General features: G+C 52.1%; 1 protein-coding gene across 3 annotated transcripts in view; it reads right to left on the reverse strand.

Annotated features, from left to right (window-relative positions):
* Positions 1 to 19,440, reverse strand: part of LOC141231210 (uncharacterized) — a 178,831-nt gene extending 159,391 nt beyond the window's left edge. The window contains exons 1-2 of one of the 3 annotated variants that reach the window (XR_012297643.1): positions 18,770 to 19,440; positions 8,668 to 10,293 (exon numbers count right to left, since the gene is read on the reverse strand). Coding sequence is in view for 1 of the 3 variants with exons in the window: in XM_073667678.1 (XP_073523779.1) it covers positions 18,770 to 19,127 (358 nt within the window). In the remaining 2 variants the exon portion in view is untranslated. Of the gene's footprint in view, positions 1 to 8,667; positions 10,294 to 18,769 lie in introns of those variants that run through there. The other 2 variants (XR_012297667.1, XM_073667678.1) reach the window with 2 other exon arrangements.
* Between the last annotated feature and the right edge of the window lie 951 nt (positions 19,441 to 20,391).

A 20,391-nucleotide genomic window follows, 5' to 3' on the forward strand; every position in this document is an offset into this window, starting at 1 on the left:
ACCCAAAACATCCAAATGACCCTGATCAAAAGTTTACATACCTTGGTGATTTTGGCCTGGTAACATGAACAGAATTTGATACAAATGGGTTTGAATGGCTACTAAAGGTAACATCCTCACGTGTGACCTGTTTGCTTGTAATCAGTATGTGTGCATAAAAGCTGAGTGAGTTTCTGGGATCCAGACAGACTCTTGCATCTTTCGTCCAGCCACTGACGTTTCTGGATTGTAAGTCATGGGGAAAGCAAAAGAATTGTCAACGGATCTACGGGAAAAGTTAGTTGAACTGTATAACATAGGAAAGGGATACAAAAAAATATCCAAGGAATTGATAATGCCAGTCAGCAGCGTTCAAACTGTGATTAAAAAATGGAAAATCAGGGGCTCTGTAAAAACCAAACCACGGTCAGGTAGACCAACAAGAATGTCGACCACAACTGCCAGGAAAATTGTTCGAGATGCAAAGAAAACCCCACAAATAACATCAGCTGAAATTTAGGACTCTCTGAAAACTAGCGGTGTGGCTGTTTCAAGATGCACAATAAGGAGGCACTTGAAGAAAAATGGGCTGCATGGTCAAGTCGCCAGAAGAAAGACATTACTGCGCAAATGTCACAAAGTTTCTCGCCTACAATACCCCAAACACCCAGAGACAAGCCTCAAAACTTCTGGAACAAGATAATTTGGAGTGATGAGACCAAAATTTTACTTTTTGGCCCAACCATAAATGTTACATTTAAAGAGAGGTCAACAAGGCCTATGATGAAAGAAACACCATTCCTACTGTAAAGCACGGAGGTGGTTCGCTGATGTTTTTGGGATGTGTTTGCTACAAAGGCACAGGAAACTTGGTAAAAGTTGAAGGAAAGATGAATGCAGCACGTTATCAGCAAATACTGGAGGCAAATTTGCACTCATCAGCCCGGAAGCTGCGCATGGGACGTACTTGGACGTTCCAACATGACAACGATCCAAAACACAAGGCCAAGTCGACCTGTCATTGGCTACAGCAAAACAAAGTCAAGGTTCTGGAGTGGCCATCTCAGTCTCCTGACCTCAATATCATTGAGCCACTCTGGGATCTCAAGCACGTTCATGTCTTAAGCACGTTCAGATCTCAAGCACAAGTTCATGCTAAATAGCCCAGGAATTTACAGGAACTGGAGGCTTTTTGCCAAGAAGAATGGGCAGCTTTACCATCTGAGAAAATAACGAATCTCATCCACAAATACCACAAAAGACTTCAAGCTGTCATTGGTGTTAGAGGTGGCAATACACGGAATTAAGAGCTGGGGTATGTGAACTTTTGATTAGGGTCATTTGGATGTTTTTGGTTGTCATTAAGATTTAAAAAGAGAAAACACAGTAGTTTGACAATAAATGGCTTCACCCAACCAATAACCATGAGTGGAGAAAAAGTTTTTTTCGTTATCATTCATATTCTCTGAAAAAAGGTCAAGAAAGCAAAAATTCTGCCGTGATATGTAAACTTTTGAGCACAACTGTATGTCTATGAGACTGCTGAGTTCAGATCAGAACATCTGCAGCTGCTACCTGCATCATGGTCTGTGCTTGGACCACAACAAACATGCAATGGCTTGCAAAGTATTCACCCCCTTGGAATTTTTCGTGTTTTGCAACCTCATAACCTAGAATTTAACTTTCTTTTTTAGGGTTTGCATCAGTTCATGGAAAGAACATGCCTACAACTGTGAACATTTGGTTTTCTTTTCTTTGTGAAGCAAATAACAAATAGGACTAAATAACTGTAATCTTCAGTGTGCATAACTATTCACCACCCTAAAGTCAGTACTTTGTAAATCCTCTTTTTGCAGCAATTAGAGCTGCAAGTTGACGCGCCCCCTGGGCCTGTGCTGTGCTGCTGTGCGGGGGGAATACCCGGAACCGGATCGCTGGGGGTTGTAGTTCTCCGTGGCGGTGACCCGGTCCGTGCCCAGGGTGGTCAAACCAGTGGCAGTCTAAATGTTGTAATAAGTGTCCGACTACGCCACCCGTGGATTGCGGTCAGTGGGGACCGCCGCTGCGCTGCCGACCGCTGAGGCTGATGTTGGTTGCGCAGCCGAGTATGGGATAACTCACCACGGGAGGAGTATTGCCTCAGGGCAGCTAGTGTGAGAGATGATGGGAGTGATGGTGTGAGGGTCCCAGTGCTAATGGTGCTGGAGCGGCAAGGAATCACAGAGACGTGTGGTGCGGTTCAGGGTCTTTACTGATGGTACAAGGCAGACCCTCCCGGGAGTACTGGCTAATATAAGGGGCCTGGTCAGTCTGCGAGCAAGCAGGAGTTCCCCTGGCCAGGTGGAGTTGTAGGCCTCCCCGTTAATCTGCACTCTTCCTGGCTACCTTGCTGTCAGTGTTTACAAGTAGCCCACGTCCCTGAGTATACCGTGTGGTGCTCACCCGTATGGCTGGTGACTTGGGGCCTTCTGTTAGCCTCCGCTCCTGGATGGCGGCACTGGTCCCTTCTTTGTGACTGAGCCTCCGGGCTTCTATGGCCAGAGGACCTGGAATCCCCTGCCGGCTGGTTTCTGCTGCTGGGTGTATATCAGTCCCCACAGCCTCGGACTCCTGTGTCCGGCTTTAGTATCTTCATCCAGGGCGAACTCTGCTCAGCTCCAGCCCCTGGACTTCTGCTACTGCTCCTACAGAGCTCCTGTTCTTGCTTTCCCTGTGTCTGGAACTGTCTGCAGCTCCACTCTGACTGCTCTGCTTGTTCTGCAGGCTCTGTCTAACCTAATCCCTCCCCAGACCCAGTTTATAAGGGCAGATTCCTCCCCTCCCAGATCTGGGCGGACCGTGTTGCATGTTTAGGGATCCTGACCAGAGAAACCTCCCACTTGCTCTCAGACATAATATCTCTATTACTGTGGCAACCAGACCCCTGGGGTGTCACATTCCCCCCTAGTAAATTTTAGTACTCCGGGACTAAACACATTTTTTTAAAGAAACATAAATACAAGGTATAACAATAATATAATAACATATTCACAAGAAACTTTAGTCTGTAGAGGTCACGGCGTTTCCGTGACCGGGAGTCCATATCACCCAAGGTGAACTTTATGAAACAAAGGGGGTGTCCATGTCACCCAACAAGGCGAAGTCTTGGCACAGAATAGGGGACCTGTCCAAAGCAAACCCCTTGCGTTGTCCTTGGGCGTGGCTGCAAGGGTAGACTAACTACTTTGGGCCGCAAGGAGGCCACGCCAGACAGGTTTTCTCTTCCGCGGCCGTCTTCACAAGAGGCACCAAGGTGCAACTATCTACAAGAATTGTTCCGGTTATCCAGTGTCCATAACCTGTTAGTCCAAATAAATCTGCAGGGTAACTGAGAAACATAATTAGTAACAGGCAACAAACATAAACCATAAACATTTTTCAATAAACAGTCAACTTTACAGTGCATTGGTTTAGATTCTCCAGCGAGCGGGCATCTGACCTCTAGTGACTCTAGTGGACCTACGGAGCTCACTAACTGGTTCTGCACTACAGGGTGTAGGAGGTGTTATGGGCAAGCTGGGCAGCTTTCTGCGCACTCTTTGGCTCACTAGGGGCACGGCAGGCTCACTACTAGCAGAGGGTTGATCCTCCTGTACTGCTGGTGTGGACTCTTCTGCCTCTTGGGCCGGCTGCTCTTCCAGCTCTACCGGTTCCTCTGTAGGCACTTGTGGGGCTGGCTGGAGAAAGGTGAGGACGGGTACCACGACAGCGCCGTTTACTTGTGTCCAAGACCGGGGGAAGTCTCCGAGTACGGTACTGATCATTTCTTCCCTTTCCTCTGCGGGTTGAGGGTTTTCTTGATCTTCTTCAGGGCTTTGCAGCTGCTCGGGACACTTCTTCAGGTGGTCTCTGGAGACAATGGCTGTGGTTTCTCCTCCATCCTTACTGATTACGCAGATTTTTGGGTTCTCATGGCTTGATGGCAGTACGGTGTACGGGTCCTTCTCCCACTGGTTGTCCAACTTGTGGAGCCGCCTCTTCCTCTTCAAGACCTGCTCTCCAGGTACCAGGGGAACAGCGGGAGCATACTGGTTATAAGCCTTCTCTTGCCTTTCTCTAGCTTGAGACAGACTTCGCTCGACGCTCTCCTGTACTTTCCGATACTGCTGCTGCCGTTCTGTATCCCAGTCTGCCTCTGGCGAGGTGTCCTCAGGCGTCAGGACTCCCATATCCAGGTCAATAGGCAGCTTACCAGGTCTTGCTCTCATTAGGTAAGCCGGGGTACAGTTGGTGGAACCTACAGGGATGTGGTTATACAGGTCCACCAGATCGGGCAGTTTCTCAGGCCACAGACTGCGTTCTTCCAGGGGCAATGTTTTTAGCAGATCTATCACCACCTGGTTCATCTTCTCGCAGAGTCCATTGGTTTGAGGGTGATAGGGCGTTGTTCTTATCTTCTTGCAGCCATACAGGTTGCAGAACTCCTGGAAGACCTCCGCTTCAAAGGCTGGTCCTTGGTCTGTCAGCACTTGGTCTGGGTACCCGTGTGGACGGCAGAAGTGCTGCTGGAAGGCTCTAGCTGCTGTTTGAGCCATTAAGTCCTTGACCGGGACCACCACCAGGAACCGGGAGTAATGATCTACGATTGTGAGGGCGTAGACATACCCAGATCTGCTTGGAGCCAGTTTCACATGGTCCAGGGCTACCAGTTCCAGTGGCTGTCTGGTGATGATGGGCTGCAGGGGAGTCTTCTGGCTGGCACGGTCCTTTCTTCTCAGGTGGCACGGGCCACAGTCTCTGCACCACCTCTCGATGGCTCCTCTCATGCCTACCCAGTAGAACCGTTCACGCAACAAGAACTCCAGCTTCTTCCATCCGAAATGCCCTGCTCTGTTGTGGTATGCCTCCAGAACCATAGCCGCGTCTCGTCTTGGGACCACTACCTGCCAGGTCAACTCATGCGTTCGAGAGTTAACCATTCTCCGGCACAGCTTCTCCCTGTAGAGGAACAGCTTACTTTTCTCCTTCCACAGTTGCTTGGTCTCCTCCGGAGCATCTGGGTCAAGACGGGCATCGGCCTGGGTCAGCATTTCCTTCACCAAATGGACTGCGGGATCACTGTCTTGCGTCTCCGCCCAGTTGTAGTGGGGCAAGGGATTGAACGTCACGGAGCGCCTGTCCTTCACACGGTGGGAATACAGGGTAATCCCATGACGATGGAACGCAGGGAGCTCAACTTCTTCCAGATCTTCTGGATCTTCCCCTACGTCCGGTAAGTTCGGCATTCTAGACAGGGCATCCGCGTTGGCATTTGAGCGTCCTGCCCGGTATTTGATGGTGAATTCAAAGTTGGACAGGCGGGCCATCCATCTCTGTTCCAGGGCACCGAGCCTTGCAGTGTCCAGGTGTGTCAACGGGTTGTTATCCGTGTACATGGTGAATTTGGAGGAGGCAAGGTAATGCTTGAAACGTTCGGTCACTGCCCACACTACTGCCAGGAACTCCAGCTTGAATGAGCTATAATTCTCAGGGTTCCTCTCCGTGGGCCGTAGCTTTCGGCTGGCGTAAGCGATTACCCGTTCTTTCCCTTGCTGGATCTGGGACAGTACGGCTCCTAGCCCGATGTTGCTCGCGTCCGTGTGGAGGATAAAGGGCTGGCTGTAGTCTGGATATGCCAGGATTTCATCCCCCGTGAGGGCCATCTTCAGCTGGCAGAAGGACTCCTCTTCCAGCTTTTCCCACCTAAAGGGCGGCTTCTGGTTTTTGGCTTTCCAAGATTGGCCTATTAGGAGGTCCTGCATAGGGGCTGCCATTTTGGTGAAACCGGGAATGAATCTTCGGTAGTAGCCTACCAACCCGAGGAACTGCCGCACTTCCTTTATGCTGGAGGGTCTTGGCCAGTCCTTAATTACGGTGATCTTATCAGGGTCGGGAGCCACTCAGTCAGCACTCACCACGTGTCCCAGGTACTGCACCTTTGGTTTCAGGAGGTGACACTTGGAGGGTTTCACCTTTAGGCCGTAGTTTGCCAGAGCTTCAAACACTTCTGCCAGGTGTTTCAGGTGGTCCTCGTAGGTCTTGGAATAGACGATGACATCGTCCAGGTATAACAGGACCGTCTCGAAGTTCCGGTTTCCCAGACAGCATTCCATCAACCGTTGGAAGGTTCCTGGTGAGTTGCAGAGCCCGAACGGCATACAGTTAAATTCGCTGAGACCCATCGGGGTGGTGAATGCGGTCTTCTCCCGGTCCGCCTCTGCTACAGGAACCTGCCAGTACCCGCTAGTGAGATCCAAAGTAGATAAGAAGTTAGCAGGTTTTAATTCAGCTAAGGACTCTTCTATCCTTGGTAACGGGTACGCATCTTTGTGTGTGATATGGTTGACCTTCCTGTAGTCTACACACATTCTCATGGTGTTGTCTTTCTTTTTCACTAAGACTAGTGGAGCTGCCCAGGGGCTACAGCTGTCCCTGATTACCCCAGCCTCCTTCATGTCTCTAAGCATCCCCTTGGCGTGTTGGTAGTGTGCCGGGGGTACGGGTCGGTATCTCTCCTTTATGGGAGGATGGTCTCCCGTGGGGATGTGGTGTTCTACCCCCTTTACTCGCCCGAAGTCTAGCGGGTGTTTACTAAACACTCTCTCGTACTCTCGAACCACCCGATAGACTCCCTGTTTCTGGTGTGAGGGAGTGGAGTCAGTACCCAAATGCAGTTGCTGACACCAGTCCTCCATTGGTTTCTTAGAGCCGTTACCTTCCTCTGGTTGAGATGGAGGCAAGGGTTCCACGGCCTGTACAGAATTCTGGTTTATGGTGAACAATTTGGCTAGCGTGGCATACCGGGGCAGGTGTACTTCTCTCTCCCCGATATTTATGATGCGAACGGGCACCCTCCCATGGCGTACATCGACCACCCCCCGTGCTGTCAAAATGGTGGGCCTACTGTCTGAGTAGACGGGTTCTACCATTGCTTGGTAGTCTCTACCCCTTAGACCAATAGCTGCCCGGCACCAAATCATCATCTCACTTTTTGGGGGCATGGCAATAGGGAACGGGTCACACATTCTCACGCTACCTATCTCACCACCAGATAGTTCCACCTGTTGCCGCTTCATCAGTGCCCGGATCTCTTTTTGGAGCACACGCTGCTGGCCGGCACTAGCGTTCTTGGCAACCTGCTGTAAAATGAGAATCACCTCTGCAAGACAATTTTCAATCACATTAGTTCCCAAGGTTATTCTAGGGTGACTCTCATGACGGTCTATGTCCACTATTATCAGTCCTTGCGCCGCCAGTTCGACTTTACCGATCTTAATGGTCACCTCTTTGAATCCCACCTGCGGCACGGGCTGACCATTGCTGGCGATGATACTCAGGTCGTCATCTGGGTAGCGGGTTATGTCCGAGTCATTCCAGTACTGCTTGAAGAGCACGTACGGGATGGTGGTGACCTGTGACCCGGTGTCTAGTAGGGCACTCATAGGAATGCCATCCAGTACCACAGGCAAGATTGGACGTCCCCCTACGTATTTATCACACCAGTTTGATGGGCCTGATGGTCTTATGCCTGGGGGTTGGCCCTCTACCCCAGGTTGTGCCAGTTTAAATGACAGTACCTTGCCACATGTCCGGGTTGATTGCAGCGGTGGCAGATGGGTCGTCCATCCTCGTTGTATCTGTCGCTGGGTCTTCCTCTGGCCGGTGGGGTCCTCCTCAGTCGGCGCCACGGGACGTCCTCCGGTCCGGATGCCAGCTGGATCTTTCCAGGAGAAGAGACCTGTAAAGACTGCACAGTTCTTGTTAGCGCGGCAACGCTCTTAGTCAGCTCTTGGACCTGATGGTGCAGGTCTGTAGCCGGGTCACTGTTTAAAGCCTGCGCATCAGCTCCCACAGCGCCACCTGGTGCCGGTTCTCGGAGCACCCGGATGGCTCTGTCCTTGAACTGTGCAAAGTCCAGGTCAGGGTCCTGTAAGGCCATTGCCCGCAACTGGGTTCGGTGGGCATTGCACAGTAGACCCTCAATAAATTGTTCAGTCAACAGCTTATCTTCATTTCCCACGCTGTCAGGGTCTGCCTGCTTAATGGCTCTCAGGGCCTCTTGTAGGTTTAGAGCATAGTCTCTTATACTCTCATGTGCCCGTTGTTTGCACCCATAAAATCTTAGTTTTATTTCGGCTGAGGTGCGGGTGTCAAATGTGTCTTTCAGCCGGGTTAGTATGTCTCTGACAGTCCTCTTCCTCCCAGGTGGCCAGGACTTTACCTCCCTTTGGGCTGCCCCGTTTAATTGGGCCACCAGGATGCTCACTTTTTGCTCTTCTGTGAGGGGGTACACCTGGAAGAGGCTATCCAGTCTTTCTCTAAAGTCATTTAGAGTATGTGACTCCCCTGAGTACTGGGGTAGCCAGGTTGCCCCCGGGATATAGGGCATGGTGAATGGCATGACTGCTGCAGCGGTTGCGCTGGCGGTGGCTGTGACAGTGGAGCTCCCCTCGGTATCCGGCATCCTCCTCCCCCCTAGTGGACCGTGGCCTACCTTGTGATGCTCTTCTTCCGTAGGCCGCGGCTCCGCAGTCGATCGTCGGGGTTGAGGACCTGGCGTCGCGCTCCGATGACGTCAGCGTCGCTCTTCCTCCCTTCCAGGACCTTGCGCAGCGTCAGAGCGTGGGGCGGAGCTTCGGATCTCGCGCGCTTTTGGCGTCCACGCCCCTCTTCTTCCCGTGCGGCGTCCCGAAGATGGCGTCCGAAGGCGGGAAGCAGCTGCGGATGGCGGGAAGAAGGCAGAAGACGGCGGGAAACGGTCCAAGATGGCGTCTGATGGCGGGAATCGGCTCCGGATGGTGGGAAACGACTCCGGACGGCGGGAAACTTCACCACAGGTAAGTATAAAAGTCTCTTTTTCAGGCACGCAGTACCCGGTGGTTGCGGGCACGAAATCCTGCCGACTACGCCAAAGATGACGCGCCCCCTGGGCCTGTGCTGTGCTGCTGTGCAGGGGGAATACCCGGAACCGGATCGCTGGGGGTTGTAGTTCTCCGTGGCGGTGACCCGGTCCATGCCCAGGGTGGTCAAACCAGTGGCAGTCTAAATGTTGTAATAAGTGTCCGACTACGCCACCCGTGGATTGCGGTCAGTGGGGACCGCCGCTGCGCTGCCGACCGCTGAGGCTGATGTTGGTTGCGCAGCCGAGTATGGGATAACTCACCACGGGAGGAGTATTGCCTCAGGGCAGCTAGTGTGAGAGATGATGGGAGTGATGGTGTGAGGGTCCCAGTGCTAATGGTGCTGGAGCGGCAAGGAATCACAGAGACGTGTGGTGCGGTTCAGGGTCTTTACTGATGGTACAAGGCAGACCCTCCCGGGAGTACTGGCTAGTATAAGGGGCCTGGTCAGTCTGCGAGCAAGCAGGAGTTCCCCTGGCCAGGTGGAGTTGTAGGCCTCCCCGTTAATCTGCACTCTTCCTGGCTACCTTGCTGTCAGCGTTTACAAGTAGCCCATGTCCCTGAGTATACCGTGTGGTGCTCACCCGTATGGCTGGTGACTTGGGGCCTTCTGTTAGCCTCCGCTCCTGGATGGCGGCGCTGGTCCCTTCTTTGTGACTGAGCCTCCGGGCTTCTATGGCCAGAGGACCTGGAATCCCCTGCCGGCTGGTTTCTGCTGCTGGGTGTATATCAGTCCCCACAGCCTCGGACTCCTGTGTCTGGCTTTAGTATCTTCGTCCAGGGCGAACTCTGCTCAGCTCCAGCCCCTGGACTTCTGCTACCGCTCCTACAGAGCTCCTGTTCTTGCTTTCCCTGTGTCTGGAACTGTCTGCAGCTCCACTCTGACTGCTCTGCTTGTTCTGCAGGCTCTGTCTAACCTAATCCCGCCCCAGACCCAGTTTATAAGGGCAGATTCCTCCCCTCCCAGATCTGGGCGGACCATGTTGCATGTTTAGGGATCCTGACCAGAGAAACCTCCCACTTGCTCTCAGACATAATATCTCTATTACTGTGGCAACCAGACCCCTGGGGTGTCACAAAGTCACTTTGGATAAGTCTCTATAAGCTTTCCACATCTTACCACTGGGATTTTTGCCCATTCCTCAAGGCAAAACTGCCCCAGCTATATCAAGTTAGACAGTTTCCTCTGATGAACAGCAATCTTAAAGTCTGACCACAGATTCTCAATTGGATTCATGTCTGGGCTTTGACTAGACCACTCCAAAACATTTACCCATTTCCCCTTAAACCACTCGAGTGTTGCTTTAGCAGTATGCTTTGTGTTATTGTCTTGTTGGAAGGTGAACCTCCGCCCCAGTCTCAAATCACTTGACTTCGGAATGTGTGACTAACCGGCCTATAAGACCATTGAAAAACAAGAAAATAGATTAATAACAAATCGGCTCCAACCAATATCCCCAAAACCGCTCACACCATACTCTGTCTAATATAGGACCTGTATCGGCCAGATTCCCAACCGCCAATTTTTTGCACTGCCTTCACACCTAAACCCCAGCGAGCCGCCTCTGTCGCTGCCCCAATTCTAAAGGAATGGGAGCTGAACTCCTTATTGTTTAAACTGCATTGCGATAAACAGCGCCTGAATATCGTCATGAACTGATAAATTGATAATGCTGACCCGTTCTGATGAATCAAAAATGATCCCGGTGAAACACCCCTTAACGTCAAAAATGTAGAGACCCATTTTACCGGGCATTGAAACAAATCATTAACTCCCCACAAATTCACAACACAGCTTCTCCCTGCCGTATCAGTCTTAGATCGCCTCAAATAGAAACGCACAACATCACTGGAACAAACCACATCCTTCACTGATAATCCACCATTACACTGGACATTTTTACTTACTAACTCACTTACGCGAAACGCACCAAAAAATGCCAGCACAAAAGCACAGCATTCATAATTGGACCTACACACTTCCTTCAAACCTCTCAACAATTGGCCCAACACGTGAAAAGATACTGGGCGCCGCCAATCCTTCGCCACAAAATGCTTCCTAAAAGCTTTCAATGCTTGACGTACTAAAAAGTCCTTTGTATAGTCTCTCCAACCCAACAACTTAAAAATAAAAGCTAAGCCAGCAATATTCCCTGACATTACTGAAAGCGACACAACTTCCTCAAATGACTTACCAATCAAATATAACAACAAATACGGGCGATCTGTCTCCGGTACTTGTCTGCCAACCGAACGCTCTAGTTCCTGCTAAAGCTTCCCCGCTGCCACATACCTGGACCATGTACCCGGAGCCACAGAATTTCTCACTAGCCTTAAGGCGGTATGGAGACAAGATCCCACAACCACCTGGGCCAATCGGTCAGCAGCGGCTGCACATCCGGCGCCAGCTCCCGAAACTGATCCCACTGGAAGCGAGACAATGCAACAGCTATTGAATTCCAAACTCCTGGCACATGATCAGCACGAAACCATATATTAAAATCCAAACACCTGAGCACAAAATGGCGCAACAGAGACAACACCGGAGGCGAGTCAGCCGTCAAACTATTAATGCATTGCACGACACTCAAATTGTCACAGAAAAAACGCAATCTCTTATTTCCAAGCTCCTCTCCCCACACCTCTTAAGCGGCAACAATAGGGAACATTTCCAGTAGTGCCAAGTTCCTTACAAAACCTGACTCCCTCCACTCATCCGGCCATTCACCCATGCACCATCTTTTGTCAAAATAGGCCCCAAAGCCACAAGAACCATATGCATCCGTAAACAGAGTCAAATCAACATTAGAAACCGCTTGGTCTAGCCAAAGAAATCTACCATTATACGATTGCAAAAGAAGGGCCCAGACCACCAAATCTGCCTTATGCTCTGAATTTAGCCATACCCGATGCAAGGGATGTTTTATCCCCGCTGTGGCCTGGGCTAACCATCTGGAAATAACTCTACCCATAGGGAGAATCCTACAGGCGAAATTTAGTTTTCCCAACAGCGATTGCAATTGCCGAAGATGCACTTTTTTGCCTGTAATGCCTTTTGAAATCCAACCTTCAAATCCTCCAACTTATACACCGGTAAATTACACTCCATCTTAACTGTATCCAACACGATACCTAAGAGCTTCAAAATGTAGTAGGGCCCCCTGTCTTCCCTGGAGTTAGCAGAATACCAAAACATACAGCCACCTGTTCAACCATCCTCAGTAAAAGCGAACAAACATTAGAACCAGCCAGTCCTATACATAAAAAGTCATCCAGGTAATGTAAGACAGAATCAACCCCGGACTCTTCCTTCACCACCCATTTGATAAAACAACTAAACTTTTCAAAATATGAACATGAACTCGAACAGCCCATCGGCAAACAGCAATCAACATAAAACTTGTCATGCCAGTAACAACCTAACAAATGAAAGCTGTCTGGATGAACCGGCAACAGACGAAAAGTGGACTCCATGTCCGTTTTCACCAACAAAGACCCCTGGCCAAATTTACAAACTCATTCCACCACTTTATCGAACGACACATAAGAAACATACTAATTTAGGATTGATCCCATCGTTCACCGAGTCGCCTGGCGGATAAGACAGGTGATGTATGAGCCTAAAATTTGTTAGGCTCCTTTTTTGGGACTAGCCCTAGCGGCGAAATCCGCTAGTCAGACAAAGGGGGCTGATCAAATGGGCCAACCATCCGGTCACAAGAGACTTCTTTATCTAATTTCTCCCTAACCACCGTCTCATGTATCCGTGTAGCACCCTGAGGATTCGGCTGCTACAGGGGTATTGCACCTCAACCCAGAGGTGTGATATTCCACTCCCGGGTAAGGAAGGAGTGTGGAACTGAGCTCAGATAGACTGCATGCACTACATACATCCCATTCCAGAGGAGCAGGCCGACGGTACTCCCACTTAGAAATGTGCAGGTACAACCGAGCCTGTTCCTGGCTGGAGTGGGAGGGGGGGTGGTACATCCCATGTAGTGTAGGGGCAGATAGGGGGAGCAGTCTGGGTAGTGATAGGAGCTCATTGGGTGCTGGTCACCTGAGCTCACACATAGAGGGATATATAAGGAGGGCACCAACTTAGATCAGGGTCAGACGCTGAGAACAAGTCAGTTGGAGAGGAGAGAGAAGGAAACAGCAGCCCTGGAGAGAGAGAGAGTGGAGCAGAGAAAGACCCAGAGGGGGAAGACTGAAGGGACCCAAGAACCCAAATTAGAGCACCGGGTGAGGAGTCAGCAAGAGGGTACCGGAACCCAAGCTGGTGGGGGCAAAGACATTCCCCAGCCAGAGACCGGAGACCGTGGGCAGTGTCTGTCACGGTCACCCACCACATTCACCCCGAAGGCACACCACATGAAGGGTCAGGGAACCCAGGGCCAAGGGTGTCCCAAAAGAAGGCCCGAGGGAGCTGGACCTAGGTGAATCACTGGTGGGGACGGCTGAAGAAAGGACAGAGGGAGAGCTCAGGGCCACGCTCTGGACTTGTTTGGGGGTTGGCCGGATCCAGGACCTGGTGGACGCAGCACGGCTCGGGTGGTCACTAGCAGCTGGAGTGACCAGTACAACATCAGCAGTAAGTAAACACCCTTAACTGCACAACCCGAGTCTGTCTTCATTGCCGGCTGCATCGCACCACCACAACCCCCATCCTCTGCGCCTGTCCCCTCTGAGGCTATACCCCTCCCGTTGGGGGTTATCTCACCAAGCTGCGCACCCACCATCAGCCTCAGCGGACCCTGCAGCAGCGGCGGCCACAGTGACCGCATCACAACGGGTGGCGTAGTCGACACAAAAGAACTTTAGTAACATCTGTAAAGCTGCCACATAACACTTAGCTTGACGCCCTGGGCACGGGACCGGGTCACAGCCGCTCGGAGACTACAACCCCCCATCTGATCCGGTGCCGGGTATTCCCCTCAAAAAGGAATATGTCCCAGGGGGCGCGTCAACTTTGGCGTAGTCGGCAGGATTACGTGCCCGCAACACCCGGGTACTGCGTGCCTGAAGAAAAGTGCAAGTTTACCTCAGAAAGAAGTCTCCCGCCGGTTCCGGGGGGTCCACGCCATCGGACTCCATCACCAGTCGTTTCCCGCCGATTGTCCGCCATTTCCAACTTGTTCCCGCCATCTGCAGAGTTTCCCGCCACTGGGCGACGCTTCCCGCCAAAACCGCAGATTTCCCGCCTTGGAAGAGCAGCGGACGCCATTATGGGCGTGCCAAAGGAGGGCAAGAGGCCACCTCCCATCGTGGGCCAGGACAGAAAATGGCGCCAAAAGTGGAAACCGCCCCCACCAACAGAGACTGTGATGCTGGAGGTGTCTGTCAGCGTGAAAGAACTCCCCCTGGAGCTGACAGTCACCGAGTTGCCCCGGGACCGCCCTCGAAGTGGGAGGAGACGAAAGAGAAAAGAAAAGATGGGTGTCGCTTGGAGCAGTCTGGAGCGAGCGCACCCGGAGGCAAGAGGTCTAACAAGGAGTAGCGGAGAAGCTCACCCGGAGATGGAAAGAAAGCAGAACAGCACCGGCCCGATGGCCAGGAGTCTGCTAGAGACCGAGGAAGGAGGGCAGAGCAGCACCGGCCCACTGGCCAGGAGCCTGCCGGAAGCCGAGCAGAGCAGCACCGACCCGATGGTCAGGAGCCTGCTAGAGTCCACAACCCCGCTAGGTCTAGCGGAGATCCTAGCGCAGCTCCCCCGAGACCGGGAGTGTGCACAAACTGCCCTGGAGGGCCTCGCAAGGAGGATGGCCCGGGTACAGCGCGAGATACTGGCGGAGTGGGGCCGGGAGATGACCCAGCAAGCAGAGACCAGTCAACGGAGCACGCTACCCTGGAAGAGGAAGCAGACCGCCTCTGAGGATGGCGCAGGAGGACCCAAGGCCGGAGACGGCGCCGAGGAGGGAGCCGAACGCATGGAGGCAGGTAAAGGGGACGCCTATACCCCAAGCCGTGACACCGCTTACCTGCCCCAGCTCCCCGTCGCAGAGCCCGAAAGTCCCCCTGCTGTGCCCGTAGCCGCCAGGTCACCGCCATGGACTAGGCCCCAACCGGAAGCCGCCGCCGCGACCCCTGTGACGTCACGCGCCCCGACCCGGAGCGTGACAAAGCAGGAATTACCACCAGCCTGGTCGCAAGGCCTAGTACCCCCGGGCGCCGCACCACCAACAGCGCCCCCTACCTCCGCGGAGCCTCCGGCCTGGCCGCAAGGCCAGGTAGCCCAGGGCGCCGCCGTCCTAACGGTGCCCTTCACCTTCCAGGTGCCCCAGGCCTGGCCGCAAGGCCTGGGCAACCCGGGCGCCACCACCACCGCGCCCGCGCCCGCAATACCTAGGGTGCCACACCTGGGGGAGGACCTCTTCGGCCAGCTCACATGGCCGGACGGGCGGCCCTTCATCTGGCCCGAAGGGTACCCTGAGCTGGAGCGGCGGCAAAGACTAGGGCCCTTGTGTGAGCCCCTAATCCCGGCTCCGAAGCCCGTGGCTCGGGTCTCGCCTCCTCTAGCAGAAGCCCAATTCGTGTGGGACCCCACGGGAGAAGATTTGATGGGGTTCACCGGAGAAACTCGGGCAGCCGCAGCTGAACGTACAGAGTGTTGCCGTCAACAGCTGGCAGAGTTTAATAGAGAACGGGAGGAGAGGCGGGTCAGAGAACAACAGGCCCAAATCCAGAGCGCGGAGCAGAAGAGCCGGACTAGGAGGAACCCCCGTGCAGCGCATTGTCCCCGCACCATCGGGACAGTGATAAAGTTCAACCCGCAGCATGGGTGGGGCTTTATTCGGGACCGTAACAACCGCGGTGACGTTTTTGTGACCCGCAGAGACGTCGAGTCCCACCTGCCGGAAGGTCACAAAGGCCGTGACCTCTACGTCGGAGACGAGGTCACTTTCACCCGGCACAAGTGTGCCAAAGGACCTTACGCCCTCCACGTACACCGCTTGACAGAGGAGGAGTTGCGGTACGGGGAGGAGGAGTCAGAGGACCCGGACGGGTCTGAAGAAACATCATATCAAGAAAGAGCAGGAGGAAGACGCCGTTGAGTGCGGCAGAGCAGGAGCTGTAAATAGTTACCCAATCGGGGTATAAAGGAACTGAAACTGGAACTGTTGCTGCTGCTAAAATAGTCCCCGTTGGGACCAGTGAACTGTTTTACCCGTTAACCCCTTCATCCTACAGGCTGAGGACTGTGAGCAGCCATTCCCTTTCCTCTAACTGGCCGAGGACTGAGAGCGGCCAACTTTCAACTTTCCCTGTATATAGTTGCGCTTCCTAAAGCGCCCCCTACCGGTTTTATAGAAAACCAGTTTTTCTAAGAGACTGTCGCACTTTTCCCGGACACACGTTGCACAGTGTCCGGAGGAGGAACCAGAGACAAGAGAAGTCTACGAGAATGTTTATATAAAAAGTTTTATATATATATAATGTTTATATGTTTTATATGTTCATATAAAAATTTTGTATGTTTTGGTGTTTTATGTCTTACAGCCCGAGGACGTGCTGTGATTTACCAGGGGGGAATGTAGCACCCTGAGGATTCGGCTGCTACAGGGGTATTGCACCTCAACCCAGAGGTGTGATATTCCACTCCCGGGTAAGGAAGGAGTGTGGAACTGAGCTCAGATAGACTGCATGCACTACATACATCCCATTCCAGAGGAGCAGGCCGACGGTACTCCCACTTAGAAATGTGCAGGTACAACCGAGCCTGTTCCTGGCTGGAGTGGGAGGGGGGGTGGTACATCCCATGTAGTGTAGGGGCAGATAGGGGGAGCAGTCTGGGTAGTGATAGGAGCTCATTGGGTGCTGGTCACCTGAGCTCACACATAGAGGGATATATAAGGAGGGCACCAACTTAGATCAGGGTCAGACGCTGAGAACAAGTCAGTTGGAGAGGAGAGAGAAGGAAACAGCAGCCCTGGAGAGAGAGAGAGTGGAGCAGAGAAAGACCCAGAGGGGGAAGACTGAAGGGACCCAAGAACCCAAATTAGAGCACCGGGTGAGGAGTCAGCAAGAGGGTACCGGAACCCAAGCTGGTGGGGGCAAAGACATTCCCCAGCCAGAGACCGGAGACCGTGGGCAGTGTCTGTCACGGTCACCCACCACATTCACCCCGAAGGCACACCACATGAAGGGTCAGGGAACCCAGGGCCAAGGGTGTCCCAAAAGAAGGCCCGAGGGAGCTGGACCTAGGTGAATCACTGGTGGGGACGGCTGAAGAAAGGACAGAGGGAGAGCTCAGGGCCACGCTCTGGACTTGTTTGGGGGTTGGCCGGATCCAGGACCTGGTGGACGCAGCACGGCTCGGGTGGTCACTAGCAGCTGGAGTGACCAGTACAACATCAGCAGTAAGTAAACACCCTTAACTGCACAACCCGAGTCTGTCTTCATTGCCGGCTGCATCGCACCACCACAACCCCCATCCTCTGCGCCTGTCCCCTCTGAGGCTATACCCCTCCCGTTGGGGGTTATCTCACCAAGCTGCGCACCCACCATCAGCCTCAGCGGACCCTGCAGCAGCGGCGGCCACAGTGACCGCATCACAACGGGTGGCGTAGTCGACACAAAAGAACTTTAGTAACATCTGTAAAGCTGCCACATAACACTTAGCTTGACGCCCTGGGCACGGGACCGGGTCACAGCCGCTCGGAGACTACAACCCCCCATCTGATCCGGTGCCGGGTATTCCCCTCAAAAAGGAATATGTCCCAGGGGGCGCGTCATCCGCACTGACAAATTTTTTGGCCGCAAAACACTGGGCCCAGCCAATCACGGAATCTTAAAACCATCGCTAAAATCGACCCTCAATAACTCAGCCGCCTCTCTATCCGGGTAGTTACTTAGAAACGGCAGCATCCACTCTACCTTCACTGGCGTCATCCCTCTTTGAAGAAGACTCACCTGACTTACCCTTGCCTTTCTTGAAACACTTTGAGTGGCTATGTGACCCACCGCATCCCGATTATTCATGTTTAAACTTACATGACGATCCAAAGCGCCACTCTTTCTCATTGAACTGCCAACACAGTCCTTTTCTGATAACTGCGGAGGCTGCCGCTTAATTGGCGACCTCCCCGGAGCTCCCGGGAAAGGACTGAGAGGACGACTTTGGCGCAGACATCAACCACAGCCACAAACTAATGTCCTTGTGGTCCCACCGTAAACTGGGACAAACCGCCTTCCTCTGCCTGAACTGTTCGTCATAACGGAGCCACGCTGTGCTCCTGTAAATATGATATGCCTCACCAATCGAATCAAAGAAGCAAAATTATGGCGAGCAATTATCCAGACTCTTTTCGCCAATAACACTCGCCAGTATAGTAAAAGCCTGCTATGAAATGTCCTAAGGATTAGACGATACCGTCGCCGTTCCTCCTCATCCTTTTTGCTCTCATCTGGCTTCATCCTATCCAAATTAAACTTCTCCAGAGGAAGCAATGAAAATATATCTACATATTCATTCTTCCATATTTTCTCTCTTACTTTTTGCTTCAAGTGCGTCCCTAAGGGGCCATCAAAGCAAACATACACCTCCCCTTCTGCTCTATCATCCAGCTTAACCAAATACACCAGCGAACTTGTAGCAGCCGGAGCTGACGCAGAATCACCAGCCATTACCGCAGGCGTACCCACAGCATTCGTTCCAGATACCCCCGCCTTACCCTGCCACACACTACATGGCCCAGCACCAGACGCCACTAAACCCCTAAACATGCTAAGCAAACCTGACAGCAAATCCGTCGCAGACACATTGCTTCCAACCGGACTCACTTCCGCAACACTAGAACCCACTGTACTGCCATCTACTGGCACATTCAAAACATTCACACCAGGGGCATACAAACCATAAGTGGACTTACCAGGCTGACAGCGAGGGTTACTCGAAACAGCCATTGCATGATCTCCATGACGATTGCTGCCATAGCTCTCGCTGTCCTCCACCTGTTGATCCTCTTCATCCGAAATGCAGTCCGACTTGGGGACACCGCCAGCATTAGCCAGCGAAGTCGACCCGCCGTACGACCTGGATCCTTGGTTTTGGCCACCACGATGTCTGGCAGGGGGAAAGACTTCGGCTGCACGCCTGCAGCCAGCATTCATGGATCCAATCTGCCCCCTACTGGTCCTGCTGTGTTCCATCCTGGCACTCTTCGAGATGATCCTCTTCTTCGCCCCCCTGACATCCCTGCCTGATCTGGCACGCTGTGTCCTCCTCATTGTCTGGGGGGGGTTGAACCCCCCGCTGCTGGTATCCTACTGTAAGGCCCTGCGGGAGTGCGCAGGCCACACTTCCGGGTTTGCGGTGGGTACACGTGACCCGGTGTGGCCTGATGATGTGGCAGGGACAAATGATGCTACGCGGTCACCTGACTCTGTGTGGTCGCATGACGCGGCTCGATCACGCGATGCAGCGTGGCCACATGGTGCAGCATGGTTACGCGACGCTGCATGGCCATGCGATGCTGCGCGGTCATGCGATGACGCGCGCCCACATGACGCCAACGTCATTTCTCCCTGGAGCCGCTCCTCTAGTAATGCAAACCAGGTAGGATTTACCTGCAGATTACCACTATTTCTGCAGGTAAATAGTTTTTGGAGGTGACAGGCTCCCTTTAAATCTGCATGTAGATCATGGAAAGTTGAATAAAATGATGATACCTTGATACATGCATATGTCTTATTCCAGAGACGGCCACATTTTTCTCAATATGTAAATAAGCTGTTAAGATCTATGGGCCGGACATAGATCTCTCTGCGAATCTAGAGATTATTTTAAATGAAAAGGGGCATTACCAGTTTGAGACATAGAAGTGTATAGAAAAATGCGCACAAAGAACTTATGAGTTTAAAAGTATATAATTTTTATTTAAATGAAAAAAAATAGCATTAAAATATGGACAGGGGTGACATACAACGAAATGACCAATAAATGGCACTGCAGCCAGCTAGGTCAGTACAATGTAATACAGAGCATGCAAAGTACATGTGGAAAGCTCATGACAAAATATAGTGCTAACAGATAACTGAATAACCAATAAATTGTAAGTATCAAATGAAATAGTACATAGTATTAGATAGTATTAACAGATATCTGATTGACAGGTAGATTATAGTGACAATATGACTTGTTGCATGCTTTAGAAAACAAGAAAGAGTATCAGTATATCTGGGCTGCGCAGCAGTGTCACTTCCCAGACGCATGTTTCGGAGGACGGCCTTCTTTTGGGGAGTCACAGATATCAAGGTATTAAGTTATTCAGCTTGCTATTACTTACAAACCCATAATGGTGGCTTAGAAGGGTTGATCCCACTGACAGATTCCATTTAAAATGGATCCAGGAACAGGTAGAATAGTGATTTGGACATTTCCCCTCTGGCTTCTTCCCGCCCAACTCGGTTACATTGACAGTTCTCTTCCTATTGGTGTGTAGAAAAAAACAATGCAATATTGTTATCATATACAGTACAGACCAAAAGTTTG

The sequence above is a fragment of the Phyllobates terribilis genome, unplaced genomic scaffold (assembly GCF_046119375.1).
Source record: "Phyllobates terribilis strain yellow unplaced genomic scaffold, ASM4611937v1 Scaffold_2__4_contigs__length_985480577, whole genome shotgun sequence".
Taxonomy (NCBI): domain Eukaryota; kingdom Metazoa; phylum Chordata; class Amphibia; order Anura; family Dendrobatidae; genus Phyllobates; species Phyllobates terribilis.